General features: G+C 43.8%; 1 protein-coding gene across 1 annotated transcript in view; it reads right to left on the minus strand.

The window, feature by feature from the left end:
- The window catches only part of LOC140495618 (sodium- and chloride-dependent neutral and basic amino acid transporter B(0+)-like), an 83,397-nt gene extending 66,820 nt beyond the window's left edge, over positions 1 to 16,577 (minus strand). The window contains exons 1-4 of the mRNA XM_072594617.1: positions 16,506 to 16,577; positions 16,094 to 16,247; positions 15,322 to 15,453; positions 10,341 to 10,508 (exon numbers count right to left, since the gene is read on the minus strand). Coding sequence (XP_072450718.1) covers positions 10,341 to 10,508; positions 15,322 to 15,453; positions 16,094 to 16,247; positions 16,506 to 16,577 — 526 coding nt within the window. The remainder of the gene's footprint in view (positions 1 to 10,340; positions 10,509 to 15,321; positions 15,454 to 16,093; positions 16,248 to 16,505) is intronic.
- Between the last annotated feature and the right edge of the window lie 932 nt (positions 16,578 to 17,509).

Genomic DNA, 17,509 nt, shown 5'->3' on the forward strand with positions numbered 1-17,509 from the left:
TCCCTAATTACTTCAAATATCAGGGGCCACCTGCCTCCCTAATTACTACAATTATCGGGAGCCACCTGCCTCCCTAATTACTACAAATATCGGGGGCCACCTGCCTCCCTAATTACTACAAATATCGGGGGCCACCTGCCTCACTAATTACTACAAATATCGGGAGCCACCTGCCTCCCTAATTGCTACAAATATCGGGGGCCACCTGCCTCCCTAATTACTACAAATATCGGGGGCCATCTGCCTCACTAATTACTACAAATATCGGGGGCCATCTGCCTCCCTAATTACTTCAAATATCAGGGGCCACCTGCCTCCCTAATTACTACAATTATCGGGAGCCACCTGCCTCCCTAATTACTACAAATATCGGGGGCCACCTGCCTCCCTAATTACTACAAATATCGGGGGCCACCTGCCTCACTAATTACTACAAATATCGGGAGCCACCTGCCTCCCTAATTGCTACAAATATCGGGGGCCACCTGCCTCCCTAATTACTACAAATATCGGGGGCCATCTGCCTCACTAATTACCACAAATATCGGGAGTCACCTGCCTCTCTAATTACTTCAAATATCGGGGGCCACCTGCCTCCCTAATTACTACAAATATCGGGGGCCACCTGCCTCCCTAATTACTACAAATATCGGGTGACACCTGCCTCTCTAATTACTACAAATATCGGGGGCCACCTGCCTCTCTACTTACTACAAATATCGGGGGCCACCTGCCTCTCTAATTACTACAAATATCGGGGGCCACCTGCCTCACTAATTACTACAAATATCGGGGCCAACTGCCTCTCTAATTACTACAAATGTCGGGGGCCACCTGCCTCACTAATTACTACAAATGTCGGGGGCCACCTGCCTCACTAATTACTACAAATATCGGGGGCCACCTGCCTCTCTAATTACTACAAATGTCGGGGGCCACCTGCCTCACTAATTACTACCAATGTCGGGGGCCATCTGCCTCCCTAATTACTTCAAATATCGGGGGCCACCTGCCTCACTAATTACTACAAATATCGGGGGCCACCTGCCTCCCTAATTACTACAAATATCGGGGGCCACCTGCCTCCCTAATTACTACAAATATCGGGGGCCACCTGCCTCACTAATTGCTACTAATATCGGGGGCCACCTGCCTCACTAATTACTCCAAATATCGGGGGCCACCTGCCTCCCTAATTACTACAAATGTCGGGGGCCACCTGCCTCACGAATTACTCCAAATATCGGAGGCCACCTGCCTCCCTAATTACTACAAATATCGGGGGCCACCTGCCTCCCTAATTACTCCAAATATCGGGGACCAACTGCCTCCCTAATTACTACAAATGTCGGGGGCCACCTGCCTCCCTAATTACTACAAATGTCGGGGGCCACCTGCCTCACTAATTACTACAAATATCGGGGGCCACCTGCCTCCCTAATTACTACAAATATATGGGGCCACCTGCCTCCCTAATTACTACAAATATCGGGAGCCACCTGCCTCCCTAATTGCTACAAATATCGGGGGCCACCTGCCTCCCTAATTACTACAAATATCGGGGGCCATCTGCCTCACTAATTACTACAAATGTCGGGGGCCATCTGCCTCCCTAATTACTTCAAATATCAGGGGCCACCTGCCTCCCTAATTACTACAATTATCGGGAGCCACCTGCCTCCCTAATTACTACAAATATCGGGGGCCACCTGCCTCCCTAATTACTACAAATATCGGGGGCCACCTGCCTCACTAATTACTACAAATATCGGGAGCCACCTGCCTCCCTAATTGCTACAAATATCGGGGGCCACCTGCCTCCCTAATTACTACAAATATCGGGGGCCATCTGCCTCACTAATTACTACAAATGTCGGGGGCCATCTGCCTCCCTAATTACTTCAAATATCGGGGGCCACCTGCCTCCCTAATTACTACAATTATCGGGAGCCACCTGCCTCCCTAATTACTACAAATATCGGGGGCCACCTGCCTCCCTAATTACTACAAATATATGGGGCCACCTGCCTCCCTAATTACTACAAATATCGGGAGCCACCTGCCTCCCTAATTGCTACAAATATCGGGGGCCACCTGCCTCCCTAATTACTACAAATATCGGGGGCCATCTGCCTCACTAATTACTGCAAATGTCGGGGGCCATCTGCCTCACTAATTACTTCAAATATTGGGGGCCACCTGCCTCCCTAATTACTACAATTATCGGGAGCCACCTGCCTCCCTAATTACTACAAATATCGGGGGCCACCTGCCTCACTAATTACTACAAATGTCGGGGGCCACCTGCCTCCCTAATTACTTCAAAGATCGGGGGCCACCTGCCTCACTTATTACTAAAAATATCGGGGGCCACCTGCCTCCCTAATTACTACAAATATCGGGGGCCACCTGCCTCCCTAATTACTACAAATATCGGGGGCCACCTGCCTCCCTAATTACTACAAATATCGGGGGCCACCTGCCTCACTAATTGCTACCAATATCGGGGGCCACCTGCCTCACTAATTACTCCAAATATCGGGGGCTACCTGCCTCCCTAATTACTTCAAATATCGGGGCCACCTGCCTCCCTAATTACTACAAATATCGGGGGCCACCTGCCTCCCTAATTACTACAAATATCGGGGGCCACCTGCCTCCCTAATTACTACAAATATCGGGGGCCACCTGCCTCCCTAATTACTACAAATATCGGGGGCCACCTGTCTCACTAATTACTCCAAATATCGGGGGCCACCTGCCTCCCTAATTACTACAAATATCGTGGGCCACCTGCCTCCCTAATTACTACAAATATCGGGGGCCACCTGCCTCCCTAATTACTACAAATATCGTGGGCCACCGGCCTCCCTAATTGCTACAAATATCGGGGGCCACCAGCCTCTCTAATTACTACAAATATCGGGGGCCACCTGCCTCCCTAATTACTACAAATATCGGGGGCCACCTGCCTCACTAATTACTACAAATATCGGGGGCCACCTGCCTCACTAATTACTACAAATATCGGGGGCCACCTGCCTCCCTAATTACTCCAAATATCGGGGGCCACTTGCCTCCCTAATTACTCCAAATATCGGGGGCCACCTGCCTCCCTAATTACTCCAAATATCGGGGGCCACCTGCCTCCCTAATTACTCCAAATATCGGGGGCCACCTGCCTCCCTAATTACTCCAAATATCGGGGGCCACCTGCCTCCCTAATTACTACAAATATCGGGGGCCACCTGCCTCCCTAATTACTACAAATATCGGGGGCCACCTGCCTCACTAATTGCTACAAATATCGGGGGCCACCTGCCTCCCTAATTACTACAAATATCGGGGGCCACCTGCCTCCCTAATTACTACAAATATCGGGGGCCACCTGCCTCCCTAATTACTCCAAATATCGGGGGCCACCTGCCTCACTAATTACTACAAATATCGGGGGCCACCTGCCTCCCTAATTACTACAAATATCGGGGGCCACCTGCCTCACTAATTGCTACAAATATCGGGGGCCACCTGCCTCCCTAATTACTACAAATATCGGGGGCCACCTGCCTCCCTAATTACTACAAATATCGGGGGCCACCTGCCTCCCTAATTACTCCAAATATCGGGGGCCACCTGCCTCACTAATTACTACAAATATCGGGGGCCACCTGCCTCCCTAATTACTACAAATATCGGGGGCCACCTGCCTCACTAATTGCTACAAATGTCGGGGGCCACCTGCCTCCCTAATTACTACAAATATCGGGGGCCACCTGCCTCCCTAATTACTACAAATGTCGGGGGCCACCTGCCTCCCTAATTACTACAAATATCGGGGGCCACCTGCCTCCCTAATTACTACAAATATCGGGGGCCACCTGCCTCACTAATTACTACAAATATCGGGGGCCACCTGCCTCCCTAATTACTACAAATATCGGGGGCCACCTGCCTCACTAATTACTACAAATATCGGGGGCCACCTGCCTCCCTAATTACTACAAATATCGGGGGCCACCTGCCTCCCTAATTACTACAAATGTCGGGTACCATCTGCCTACCAAATTACTTCAAGTATCGGGGGCCATCAGCCTCTCTAATTATGTCAAATATCGGGGGCCACCTGCCTCCCCAATTACGTCAAATATCGGGGGACATTTGCCTCCCTAATTTACTAATTTCCATGTATTAAATCTGTTGAGGCCACCAGCCTCTGAAAACTGATGAAAATACAAAGATCCAAGTTTAAAACTCACAAGTTAACAAAGCTCGTGAATTCAAGTTCATTATTCCCCTCAACATTCAGCAATTTTGTGGAGACCACTGTCCGTTCGTACCAAAGCACCCTCAACCTCAATTAATCTCTCCCCCCTCTTCTTTGTACATTTAAAAATCCCCAGACCCAACCCTTGCTTAGACCAATCCTTTCGGGCTGGATTGGAAAATAAACAGCGAGGGTCATGTCAGACACCACTTGAATGAGAGGAAAACGAAACGCTCTTAAAATACGCACGTCTGGTCGGCTGAATTCCTCAACTCTCAATAGGGAAAGATAATTAACTATTACACCGCTGTTCACCTTCTCTCCGAACCAAAACGTGTCACGGCAACAAAATGAAGATCTATGACCCCTCTTGGTTCGCAATCGGTCAAAAAAATCAACAAATATGGTCTGTTCAAAAAGCAAGGGTCATATGTTTATTGAATTAAGGTACCTTGACACAATTCTATCCAGCAACACAGAGGTTAAAGCTTCTGTGTTCTGTGGTGAAGTTGCACAATTACATTTGAAAATTTACACATTATTTGTATGTTTTTTTAAGAAAAAGAAAGACCAATCACATATAATAAGGTGAAATGATTGACAGCAAGTAATCCAATGATATTTCCTGGGAAAGGGTTTTTAATTACAATAAAAGTCCAATCAACTGTAATATGGTGACATGATTGACAACAGGCTAATTCAATGGTACTTCCTTTGAAAAGAAATCTTATTTATATAAATTGTCATGCCATGTATCAGTTCAAGGTTAGTTCAAATGATCAAATAATGTGTCAGTATTCATTTTATGAAAACTCTACTGTCCCCTTTGAATTTCAGCTTAATTCTGCAAATCAGCAGTATATATTCACAGGGTTCAATCACCATTCTCAAGCGTTTTTATAGTATTCTTTTAATTTGAAAAACAATTTTGTGGTTAGTAAAAATCCACATATACTTTTTGCTTCTAGTAATAACCTATATTCAAATTTTAGGTCCTCAAGAACACAGAGGTACAGTCCGTGCAATCACTCTCAGCACAGTCCATCTCTGGCGCTCAATCTGCTTATACTCTTGTTTGACAAAATATGTCATCTGAGCAATTATAAACCCAAATTAAAATGTTACAGTGTAAAAAGTTAGTACAAAAGTATTTGGTAGTAGTTATTGTAGAAAACTTTAAGGATTATAATAGGCTGGAATTTCCAGGAAAGGGAAGTCTTATACACCTGGCTACACCAGTCCTGTTTTTGAATGAATGAATGGAGCTCCACATTTCTGAACGGGAGATTCAACTCAGGGCTCTCTCAGAAATGGGAGGCCACATTTCCACTGTGACTGTTCTTTCACCGCACAGAGCCTGCCAGAGGAAGGCAGAACATAACCTGTTTTCACAGCAGGCAGCTGCTGGTTTCTCACATTTTAATGTTCCTGACAGCCACTTTAACAGCTGCTGTCAAATGGTAAGTTCATAAGGTAGATGTGTGTTAGGGTGCAGGGAGGGGAGGGTGCTAGACTGATAGGAGAAAGGTGCCAGCTAAATGGGGTGCATGTGGGTAGGGTGCAGATATGCAAACTACCTTATGTAGATAAGGTGCCATGTGGATAGGGTGCCAACTGAGTAGAGGTATGGTGCCAAGAGAGTAAGATGCCATGGTACAGGATAACTGTTATGAAGTTGAAGGTGTGTGCTGTACCTTTAAGAGAGAATGAATGCTGTTCTGAACAAAGAGCTTCAAGTACCTGTGTACATGACGAGATGGCAATCTTAAAGTATACTGGATAATTAAATTATGGAACATTTGGCTATGAAATGAATACTTGAGCTGGTTGCTGTTTTGATAACAATTCAAATTTAACCAATCAGTTTAAATTATGCCCCAGGATAATAAAACCCAATCGAGTTTGAATTTCTCGTTTTGCCAGCATCAAACCAATGAGGCAATCTGATGTTTGGGATATAAAAATGTCGGCATTTTGAAAATTGGAGACAGAGCAACTGCCATCAAGAGAGACACCCACAAAATTAGGAAACATTCTTTACCAAAGGTACCTTTTCATATGAAACATAGTCAGAGTGAAAAGAAAGAAGACAACCCAGGGAGATCTTTAGTCAGAAGAAGACAGACACTGAAGACAACAGCTGCTGTTTGGTTTTGAAATTAAGTTGATGTAATTTTAATAAGTGTCTTATTGGAACAGCATTTTTTATAGTGTTGGAGGCAGGTAATAAGCAGTTATGAGAAAGGGAGGCTTAGATTTATGAATAGTTGTTATTTAATATTCACTTTTAGAGTTAAAAAATAAATTGATGCGGAGGGAAGAGATCCAACGGTAATGGTGAATGAAAGGGTGGGGACAGATTTGATACCAGTAGAGAGCTGGGGGTGATATCACATCTCAAGGGGAAGTTGGGGCAGGGTGTCAGGTTAGGACTTGGATACTCTTAGGACTCTGGGGTAGATATCGCTAAGATTATGCTTTGGAATATATCCAGCCATGTAATTGGGCATCTATGGTTTTATCAGCTTAACTGCCCTTAATATTATATTACGTCTTAGTCAAGTTACCTCCAGTAATGTAGATGAGTTAATGTTTTTATTCTGTTAGTCTTTTTGTTTGTAAGCAATATACCTGAAAATCTAATGTATGGATTCCAACATAGCATAGTTCATAGTCAAGGGACAGCCCAAAGAAGAATTGATTAGTTTTTGGTAAAGATGTGAATCTAGATCCCTGAAACGTTTTAAGGAGCCATTTGTTAACACTGGGAGACAGGAACACGTGTATTTTCCCTTTAGAATATGACAGGTGTTTTTGAACATTGTGGCTCACCTCAGCTGCTATGGTTTATCACAGCTGTGAAGCCATGTGCAGGGTTGACAGAGCAGACTGTTAATTATTGATTGTACTGAAGCTTTCTTAGTGACGTTGAGGATTTTCATAAAGAAGATCTCCTTCTCCAGCTTTGGTCACACACAAAAAGAATGCATTTATATTTAGTTTGTGATGTGTTTAATTTTAAAAATCTTTCAGCTGATTGGTGACTGAAGCAGGATGCTGTTAAAAAAGATAAGAGCACATGGCATTTGGGGCACAGTACTGGCATGGATAGAGAATTGGCTGTCTGGCAGAAGATAGAGAGTGGTGATAAAGGGGCTTTTTGGGGTATTGCAGCTGGTGACTAATGGAGTTCTGCAGGTATCAGTGTTGGGATGTTCACATTATACATTAACAATCTGGATGAAGGAGCTAAGGGCATTGTTGCTAAGTTTACAGATGAGACGAAGATAAGTGAAGGAACAGATAGTGGTGAGGAAGTGAGGAGGTTATAGAAGGCCATACAGAGGTTAGGAGAGTGGGCAAAGAAGTGGCAGATGGAATGTGGCAATGTGAAAAAGTGTGAGGATATGCACTTTAGTAGGAAGAATAGAGGCATAGACTATTTTCTAAATGGGGAAAGGCTTCAGAAATCTGAAGCACACATGGTCTTGAGAGTCTTGGTTCAGGATTACCTGAAGGTTAACATGCTAGTTTCATTGGCAGTTATGAAGGCAAATGCAACATTAGCACTCACTTCAAGACAGCTAGAATTCAAGAACAGGGATATACTGCAGAGTCTGTGTAAGGCTTTGGTCAGGCCTCATTTGGAATATTGTGAGCAGTTTCATGCCCTGTATCTAAGGAAGGATGTGCTGGCATTGGAAGAGATCCAGAGGAGATTTACGAATGATCCTGGGGATGAAGGGCTTATCACATGATGAGCAGTTGTGTACCCTGTGTCTTTCCTTGAGGGTGTATCTCAGTGAAATGTTAAGAATACTGACAGGCCTGGATAGAGTAGATGTGGAGAAGTTGTTTCCATGCATAGGAGAGGCCAGGATCCCAGGGCACAGTCTCAGAGTGAAGGGACAACCCTTTCGAACTGAGGTGAGGAGACATTTCTTCAGCCAGAGAGTGATGAATCTATGGAACTCATTGCCACAGAGGGCTGTGGAGGCCAAGTTATTTGGTGAATTTAAGGCAGAGATAAAATAGTTCTTAATTGGTAAGGTGATCAAGCATTACAGGGAGAAGGCAGAAGAATGAATTTGAGAAACATATCAGTGATGATCAAATCGTGGAGCAGACCTGATGGGACAATTGGCTTAATTCTGCTCCTATATCTTATGGTCTTATGATCTTACAGACATCCATAATTACTCTGAGCCCAGATGAACCACTTTGTTGAATGTACTCTTATCAATTCACTTTCAGAAACTAGCAATGTAGACATGAAACTCCTGACTGCATTGTACAGACTGGGACTGTGGGTGATCCCTGACTGTATTGTACAGACTAAAGGTGATATCCAGGATCACCCACAGTCCCAGTCTGTACAATACTGTCAGAGATCACCCACAATACCAGTCTGTTTAAAAGTAGATTTTCTTTCAAAGTTGAAGCATTTTGCCCTCTGCTTCAGAAATTTCAAATGTACTCATCTCAAGATTTCAAATTAAGTCTTGTCAATTCACACAACGTTAACCTTTGATAACAACATGAGACATCATGAGTTAAGTAGTGTTAATGTGGGAGATGAGATGAAATTGCAAGAGACTAGACATTTAAATAAATGCAACAAAAACTGTGTGTGTCTTAGAGTCAGACAGTATAAGAAATATATGTGAGATGATAGATATTTGGAAAAACTCAGAAAAACAGAATAAGTTAAGAAAATGATACCTGCACAAAACACAGTAATAGACAGAGAAGGGAGTCAGTGTGAGACACAATACAGGAATGGAGAGAGGTACAAACAACGAATGCAGTCAGAAACAAGGACAGAACCCCCATGATCCTCACCTTCTACCCCACCAACAACTGTATACATTGCATCATCCACCACCACTTCTGCTACCTACAAACGGACCCCACCACCAGAGATATATCCCTTCCCACCCTATCCATATTTCGTAAAGACCATTTCCTCTGCGACTACCTCATTGTGCCCACGTTCCCCCCACACCCCCTTCCCCCCGCCCCCCATCAACCCACCCTCACCCTCCCCTCTCGGCACCTTCCCCTGTCACCACTGGAATTGCAAAGCCTGTACCCACACCTCTCCCCTCGCCTCTGTTCAAGGCCCCAAAGGAGCTTTCCACATCCATCAAAGTTTCACCTGCACTTCCAAACATGTCACTTACTGTATCCATTGCTCCCAGTGTGGTCTCCTCTACATTGAAAGCAGAGCGTTTCAGAGTACATCTTCGGGACACTCGCACCATACAACCACACCGTCCCGTGACAGAATGCTTCAACTCCTCCCACTCCACCGAGAGCATGCAGGTCCTGGGCCTCCTCCATCACCACTGCATAACCACCCGAGGCCTGGAGGAATAATGCCTCAGCTTCCACATTGGGGCCTTTCAACCCCATGGCATCAATGTGGATTTCATCAGTTTCCTCACTCCCCCTCCACCCACCTTATCCCAGTTCCAACCTGCCAGCTCAACACCGCCCTCATGAGCTGTCCCACCTGTCCAGCTTCCTTCCCACCTACCCACTCCACTCTCTTCTCTGACCTAACACCATTACCCCCATCTCCATCTATCTATTGACTCTCAGCTATCTTCATCCCAGCCCCCGCCCCCCCGCCCCACCCCCCACCCCACACCCCCCACCTCTCCACCCCTCGAGGCTCCCAGCCCCATTCCAGATGAAGGGCTTTTGCTGGAAACATTGATTCTCCTGCTTCTCAGATGCTGCCTGACCTACTGTCCGTTTCCAGCACCACACTCTCGATTGCAGTCAGAAAGAAAACATGACAGGGTTATTGAAAAGATGAAAGAAAAAAATGAGACATATGAAAACCTGATAAATTCTGATGTTTCACTATTTATTTCTGACTGACTGTCCTGTTAATCCAGTGACTCAATGCCATGATTCCTGCTGCTTTCTATCCTAGTCTTTCTGCTGTATGGTCACAATGAGGATGGTCACTGAAACTATTGTCCACCTCTCTCCCTCACTCAGACTGACAGAGTGAACAATGAACAATCAGTGTGTACACTTTCCCCAGTAGAAGCTAACACTGTACCTTTGGGGGTCCTGCTGCATGTTTCATCTGCTGCCCACCAACTGAAGCAGTCTGTCCATGGCAGGGGCGATTGGAAGGAAGCAAACAGGTAGTACAGACTGTAGCCAACGATGCAGTTGTACGAAATGTTGGCTATTGTAATCAGAAGCATCATAGCAATCCCCACACCTGAAAACAGAAGAAAGAACAGGGGAGTCTGGTTTGTGAATTATTGATTTAAAATAATGTATTTGACATGCATTTGGCTGGTCATTCAACCAAATTGGATTTTCTTTCAGTGAGCACAGGACAGAACAGGGAGACTGCCCTGGCTAACCACACCTTTGGGGAAATATCAGTTTTGTTTAATCGATTATGTTGGCTGCTTCAACATTTAGTGTCCAACAGTAAACATTTCAAAGGCTCTTTGTATTAAACAGGAAATGTTAATTATGTTATAGTTCTATGTCTAGATTAAAAGAATGATGTTCTTTGTCTTCACCTTTATATGCCCTCTCACTAATTCTTTAGAACACCATTATCATTGTGAGTGGTGATAATCACACATGTCCAGTCTTAGGCCATAAGGTCATAAGATATAGGAGCAGAATTAGGCCATTCATCCCACTGAGTCTGCTCTGCCATTCAGTCATGGCTGATATGTTTTTGAGCCTCATTCTCTTGAGTTCTCCCCATAACTCTTGAACCCCTTACCACCAAGAACCTAACTATCTCTGTCTTGAGTATACTCAATGACTTGGTCTCCACAACCTGCTGCATCAATGAGTTCTACAGAGTCACCACCCTCTGGCTGTGGACATTCCTCTTTATCTCAATTCTGATGAGTTGTCCCTTCAACTTGAGGCTGTTCCCTCATGTCCCAGTCTCCTACTAGTGGAAACATCTTCTCCAGGTCTACTCTATTCAGACCTTTCATTTTTCTGCAAATGTCATTATTCTGGAAATCCTTCTAGGCTCCATTGAGTCCTTAACTGTTCCTTATTTGACAAGCCCTTCGTCCCTGGGATCATTCTTGTAAACCTCCTCTGGACCCCTCCAAGGCCAGAACATCCTTTCTGAGACATGGGGTCCAAACATTTTCATATATTTCAAATGCTGTCTGACCAGAGCCTTATACAACCTCAGTAGCACACCTCTGCTCTAATATCCTAGCCCTCTTGAAATGAATGTTAATGCTGTAGTTGCCTTCCTAACTGCCAACTGAACCTGCGTGTTAACTTTAAGGGAATCCTAAACTCCTACCCTTTGTGTTTTGGTTTTCCAAAGCCTTTCCCCATTTTGAAAATAGTCTTTGTTTCTATTCTTCTTACCAAATTGCATAACCTTCACACTTTCCCATCCTGTATTCCATCTGCCACTTCTTTGCCCACTCTCCGCACTTCTGTAAGTACTTCGCAGCCTCCCCACTTCTTCAGCCCTTCCTGTCCCTCTTCCAATCTTTGTGACAACTGCAAATGTAGAACTGCACAAGTCACAGGTTGCCAGCCTGAAAAATACTCATTTATCTCCGATCTCTGCCCTCTGCCAGTCAGCCAATTCTCTATCAATGTCAGGACCTTGCCCCTAAAACCAATGGCTCTGATCATATTAAGCGGCTTCATATATGGCTCCTGATTAAAGGCCTTCTGGAAACTCAAATAGATCACATCCATTGGTTCTCCTTCATCTAACCTGCTCATTCGCTCCTTAAAGAATTTTAACAGATATGTTAGACATGACCTCCCCTTGATGAAGCTGTGCTGACTTAGCCTATTTTATCTTGCACTTCCAAACCCTCCACAGTCTCATTCTTAATAATAGATGCTAAATTCTTATAAATGATCAAGGTCAGTCTAACCGGCTTGTAGTTTCCTCCCTTCTGCCTCCTTACCTTCCTAAATGGGGATGTTACATTAGCCATTTTCCAGTTCTCAGGTACCTTCTCTGACTCAAGTGACTGATTGCCACCAGTGCCCCTCCAATCTCCTTAGCTATCACCTTCAGAACTCTGGAGTGTAGTCCATCTGATCCAGCTGAATTACCCACCTACAGACCTTGCAGCTTCCTCAGCACCTACCCCACAGGGATAGCCCCTACACTCACCTCTGCCTCCTGACTCTTGACATCCTGGCACACTAATGGTGTCTTCCACCAGTGAAGACTAATGCAAAGTCCCTATTCACTTCTTTGCTCCCCATTACTACTTCCCCAGCCTCATTTTCTAATGGTCCAATGTCCACTCTCGCCTCTTTCTTTTTATGCATCTAAAGCAACTCTTGCAATCTTCTTTTATATTACAACCTGCCTACTGTCATATTTCATCTTCTTCCCCCTTATTGTTTTTGTAGATGTCTTCTTCTGGTTTTTAACAGCTTCCAAATTTTCAGACTTCCCACTAATTTTCACCACAGTGAATGCTTTTCCTTTTGATTTTATGCTATTCCTGACTTCCCTTGTCTGCCGTGGTTGCCTCATCCTCCCTTTACTATGTTTCTTCTTCCTTGGGATGAATTTCTGTTTTGCCCCTCAAACTACCCCCAGAAACTCCTGCTGTTGCTGCTCTACCGTCCTCCCTGCTACAGTCCCCTTCCAATCAACTCTGGCCAGCTCCTCCCTCATGGCTTTATGGTTACATTGAATTAATTGTAAAACCCTTACACCTGATTCCTGCTTCTGCATCTCAAACTGAAGGGTGAATTTTATCATATTATGGCCACTGCCCCCGAGGGATCCTTCACCTTAAGCTCCTTAATAAGGTTTACCTCATTACACAGCACCAAATCCAGAATTGTCTGTCTCCTGGAGGGCTCTATCACAAGTTGCTCCAACAAACCACCTCGTAGGCATTCAGAAAATCCCTTTCTTGGGATCCCCTATTAACATGATTTTCCTCGTCCACTTGTATATTGAAGACTCCCATAATTATTGTAACTGTACATTGTTTTTTACATGCCTTTTCTATCTCCTGATTTATTTTCTCTCCCATATCCTGACTACTGCTGTGAGGCCTGAACTTACTCTCGTCAGGGTCATTTTTCCTTTTACCGAACTCTCAATTGTCCAACTCCACGACAATTTCAGCTTTCCTTTTGTCCCTGGTTAAACCCAATTCTAATTTAGTTGCTTTTAATTCTAAAAGTGTGTCCTTCCTCTGCCTTTGCAAATTTTCTTGGCAAATTTGGGAAGTATCTTCAAACCCCAGAACCTCTTTAGCAATCTTAAGAGCCATTTCTTACACTTTTAATTTAACCAACCACAAGTAACCAAAATTAAACAAATTGTCTCACCTATCTTTTATTTAAAGAACTAGGACACTAATTGGCAAGTGTTTAAATCTGCTGGGATCTTTCATACCCCAAGTCTGTCTAAATCTCAGACTGGGTCTGTCCAAATCTCAGACCTGAGCCCCCAAACTGTTACGACACAGCAGTGAACCCTTCTGTTAATTAAACCAAACACACAGAAAAGCTCACCTCATCTCGTAATCTGTTAAAATATGAGTGACAGAGATATGATTGCAGTAGGCCCAGAGCGGGGACTCCTGGTGTTACTAAGGCAGCAGCGGAGCAGGAGACTACTGGTTGGAATCACGGGAGGCCCAGTGTGGGAACTCCTGGTGGTGGGGTTAGTGTGGGTTCAGCTCGGGACCCAGCATTGGAGGCAGTGGTGAGATGAGCCCAGCAGCAAAGAGATGGCGTCTAAGGAATGATGACTCCTATAACAGTGGGTCCAGTGCAGACAGCTGCAAGGCGGGGGAGATGGGCGAGTGACACAGGTGTGGCATCTCTCTCCAGTCTCCCTTTTGCAAAGGCATATTCCAGCAGGAAATGTGAGACAGTCACAAACTCCCCCTCCTTAAACCACTTTGTAGGCAACATGTGGTGGCGCAGACAATCCAGGCTTACGTGAAGAATCTGACAGGTACTGCCCTTCTCACCATGAGCCAAGCAATGTCATGGCACTTGTTGGAAAATTCTGGCAATGAGGCATTCTGCCAAATGACTTTGACAATCTGCTGACTAACCTGTCCTTTTCCCAAAGGGTCTTGAGGAAACTACATACTGACCTCTTCCTGACAGACTTGTGCTGAAAAGTGTTTTCCCTTTGCAAATTTCTTCACAAAGGACAGGTGATATGGAACAGTCTAATTCCTTGGAGCAGTCTGCAGCAACAAGACCAGTCCCATCCTCACAACACCAGGGACAAGTAGAACCTCAGTAGATAGTCAGACTTAGTGTTTGTGTACTGAGGAGCTACACACAGCTAGATGCAGCCGCAAAGAAGGACAGGTCATACTCAAGAGCAACCAACACTTGTCAGAGATGTGGTCACATTGAACCTCAGTTGGGTCCATCAACTCCCATTTCATGCAGTTTTCAGGTCACTTTACGCAGTTATGTTGTGACATTTCTTATACGTTTGCCCTTGGTTTCCATCAATCCAATGGTGTGGGTTGTGAAGAGCCCTGATTTGAGCAGGTTTGAACATAATGCACAATATACTGCCTGGCCCCACATCTCGATTTTATTTACTAAATTCTTAATTTGATTTTGTTTTTAAAATTCCAACTGATCTTTTAATTTGTAACCTGTAAATATTTCCCTTAGTGACCTTCAACCTGAAAGTAACCAATAATAGCCATAGAGTCATAGAGATGTACAGCATGGAAACAGACCCTTCGGTCCAACCCGTCCATGCTGACCAGATATCGTCAAGTTAGTAGCTATTACCAACCAATGAACGTTTGCCTTACCAGTGATGTCATAATCCTGGGTTTCAATTCATCCTTTTTAGAAAAAACCTTACAAACTATGAGCCAAAAAGCCAATAGACAGCATGTACCACACTTAATAATGTGCATGGCAAATCAGAGTGCAACATTACTACACAAGGTCAGCTTAAACCTTTGTCAGATAAGGAGCGTTTTTTATTATTATTTATTAAATCAACACTATTACTTTTCCGAATTTGCTGTGACTGTATTGATAAAATAAATATTCACCTTGTAACATAGGCACAGCCCTCCACACTGCAACAGGCCCAAGGCTGGCAAACTGACCAAAGGAACACTCCAAGAAAAACAATGGTATCCCAACAAGGGCCAGCATGACAGTGTAGGGAATAAGGAATGCACCTGGAAAATAGCAGAAAGGATTTCAATGTGGATAAATCAAGTTTCAAGCTGAAACTCCATGTTTACACTGTGTGGGTTGGATTAAAATTTACCCTGAAATCTCTACGAATGCCCAAATTCCTGTTTTGTGACACTTCTTATACATTTATCCTTGGTTTCCATCAATCCAATGGTGTGGGTTGTGAAGAGCCCTGATTTGAGCAGGTTTGATGATAATGTACAAGCCTGAACCCAGGACCTGACTGAGGAGCCTACTATTCTGAGGATTTCACACACTGTGCAGTAAATATATCTGATGTGGATGGTTCATACATTCTATACAATATCACTTGAAAATATATTCCAAATTAATAAATGAACCATTTACTTTGGTTTATAAATAGCATATATTTGATGCATCACATTGCTAATTTTAAACTATTACCTTGACATAAGAAAATAGTATACAAACTTGTTAGCTGTGGGGTTGAATTTACCATTTCGCATTGGAATTGTTTAACCCTGTATTATTTACTATATCATTTTTAGTGCAATAAACACTTGTTATTTACTGAACTACAATTTTCAGGATAAGTCAACAAATCAATCCATTTAGTCCTGCCTTTCTTACTCTCCGATATTTTTAATTTGTCTACCGTACCTCCTCCGTTTTTGTAAGCCAGGTAAGGAAATCTCCAAATGTTGCCAAAACCCACTGCATTACCAATCATTGAGAGCAGGTAATCAGTCTTCGAAGACCAGTTACCCCGTTCCACATTCTCATCACCCACAGCACCATGTTCATTGACAGTATCCTGAGAAAAAGAGTGAAAATGGCAAGCTCAGACATTAATCTTTCTCAGACTAGATCTCAAGTGAAATGTATAGTCACCACTCCCCACAACTATTGGAAAATGGTGCTGTTCTCTATTTAGCAGCAATGTCTGTCAGGTTAGAAACAGCCAGAGGTCCACAGAGAGTCTACAATTCACAACGACCAAAATCTACAAATCAACAGTATCTCTCATTGTCTTACATGGGTTTTTACTGTTTTGTTTTGTTGAAATACTCACCGTGTCCTGTGGCGGGTTTGGCCGATTGTCAGTTAGTAAGAACCAAGACAAAGGCTGATTCCTTCGGTCCATTTTCGGACGTCAATGAACTATTCTTCCACTTGCACAAGAATTGGATGCAAAAGTCAACTTCTCATGAATGAATTATTCTTGCTGAGTCAGAAGTCAGCCTCTTACTGTGTTTCACAAGAGATGTAACTCTGTTTAAGGTGTCTGAGAATATCTGCTTAGTTAATCATTCAATTTCCACACAAGGCATTTCTTTTGAGTTAAATGATTTGTTTTCAGAGCATTTATGATCAAAGTGCATTCATTCCCTGTCCTCAGAGTTTGGGCAAAGTACTGGTTTTAAAAGGAATAGCTCCCAAGTGGATCCAAACCAAGTTGAACTTCAGTCAAAGCAAAACTATGTAAGATTTCATCTAAAAATGAATGGGTCTTCTCCCATATAATTAGAGTAGAGTAGAGTGACTTTATTTGTCATATACAGCTGGAACAATAAAAAAGATGCAGCATTCCTCTCGGACCAACCTGCTATATGAACACACAGATTATACGAGAGTACTATCATACACAGAGAAGCAGAAAGTGGACAGAAAAGTGCAAAATATGCAAGACAGCACAGTAATTCCTGACAAGACAAGACAATAGGCACAGTGGTGGACAAATTACAATGTAACAGTGAATGGTCATTACTAAAACATTGTTTTCACAGCAATTTAAGAAGTTGTCCAAGAATTGCAAATGGAATAGCATCCAATCATACTGTGTTAAGGAGCCTGATGGCTTGGGGGAAGAAACTGTTGCACAGTCTGGCCATGGGAGACCAAATGCTCTGGTATCTTCTGCCAGATGGCAAGAGGAAGCAGATTTTTAATGACAGATGTGTGGGGTTGTCTACAATGCTGTTCGTCTTGTGGATGCAGCATGTGGTGTAAATGTCTGTAACGAAGGGGAGACAGACCCCAAGGATCTTCTCAGCTGGCCTCACTATTCACTGTAGG

Source organism: Chiloscyllium punctatum, chromosome 25 (assembly GCF_047496795.1).
Source record: "Chiloscyllium punctatum isolate Juve2018m chromosome 25, sChiPun1.3, whole genome shotgun sequence".
Classification (NCBI taxonomy): Eukaryota; Metazoa; Chordata; class Chondrichthyes; order Orectolobiformes; family Hemiscylliidae; genus Chiloscyllium; species Chiloscyllium punctatum.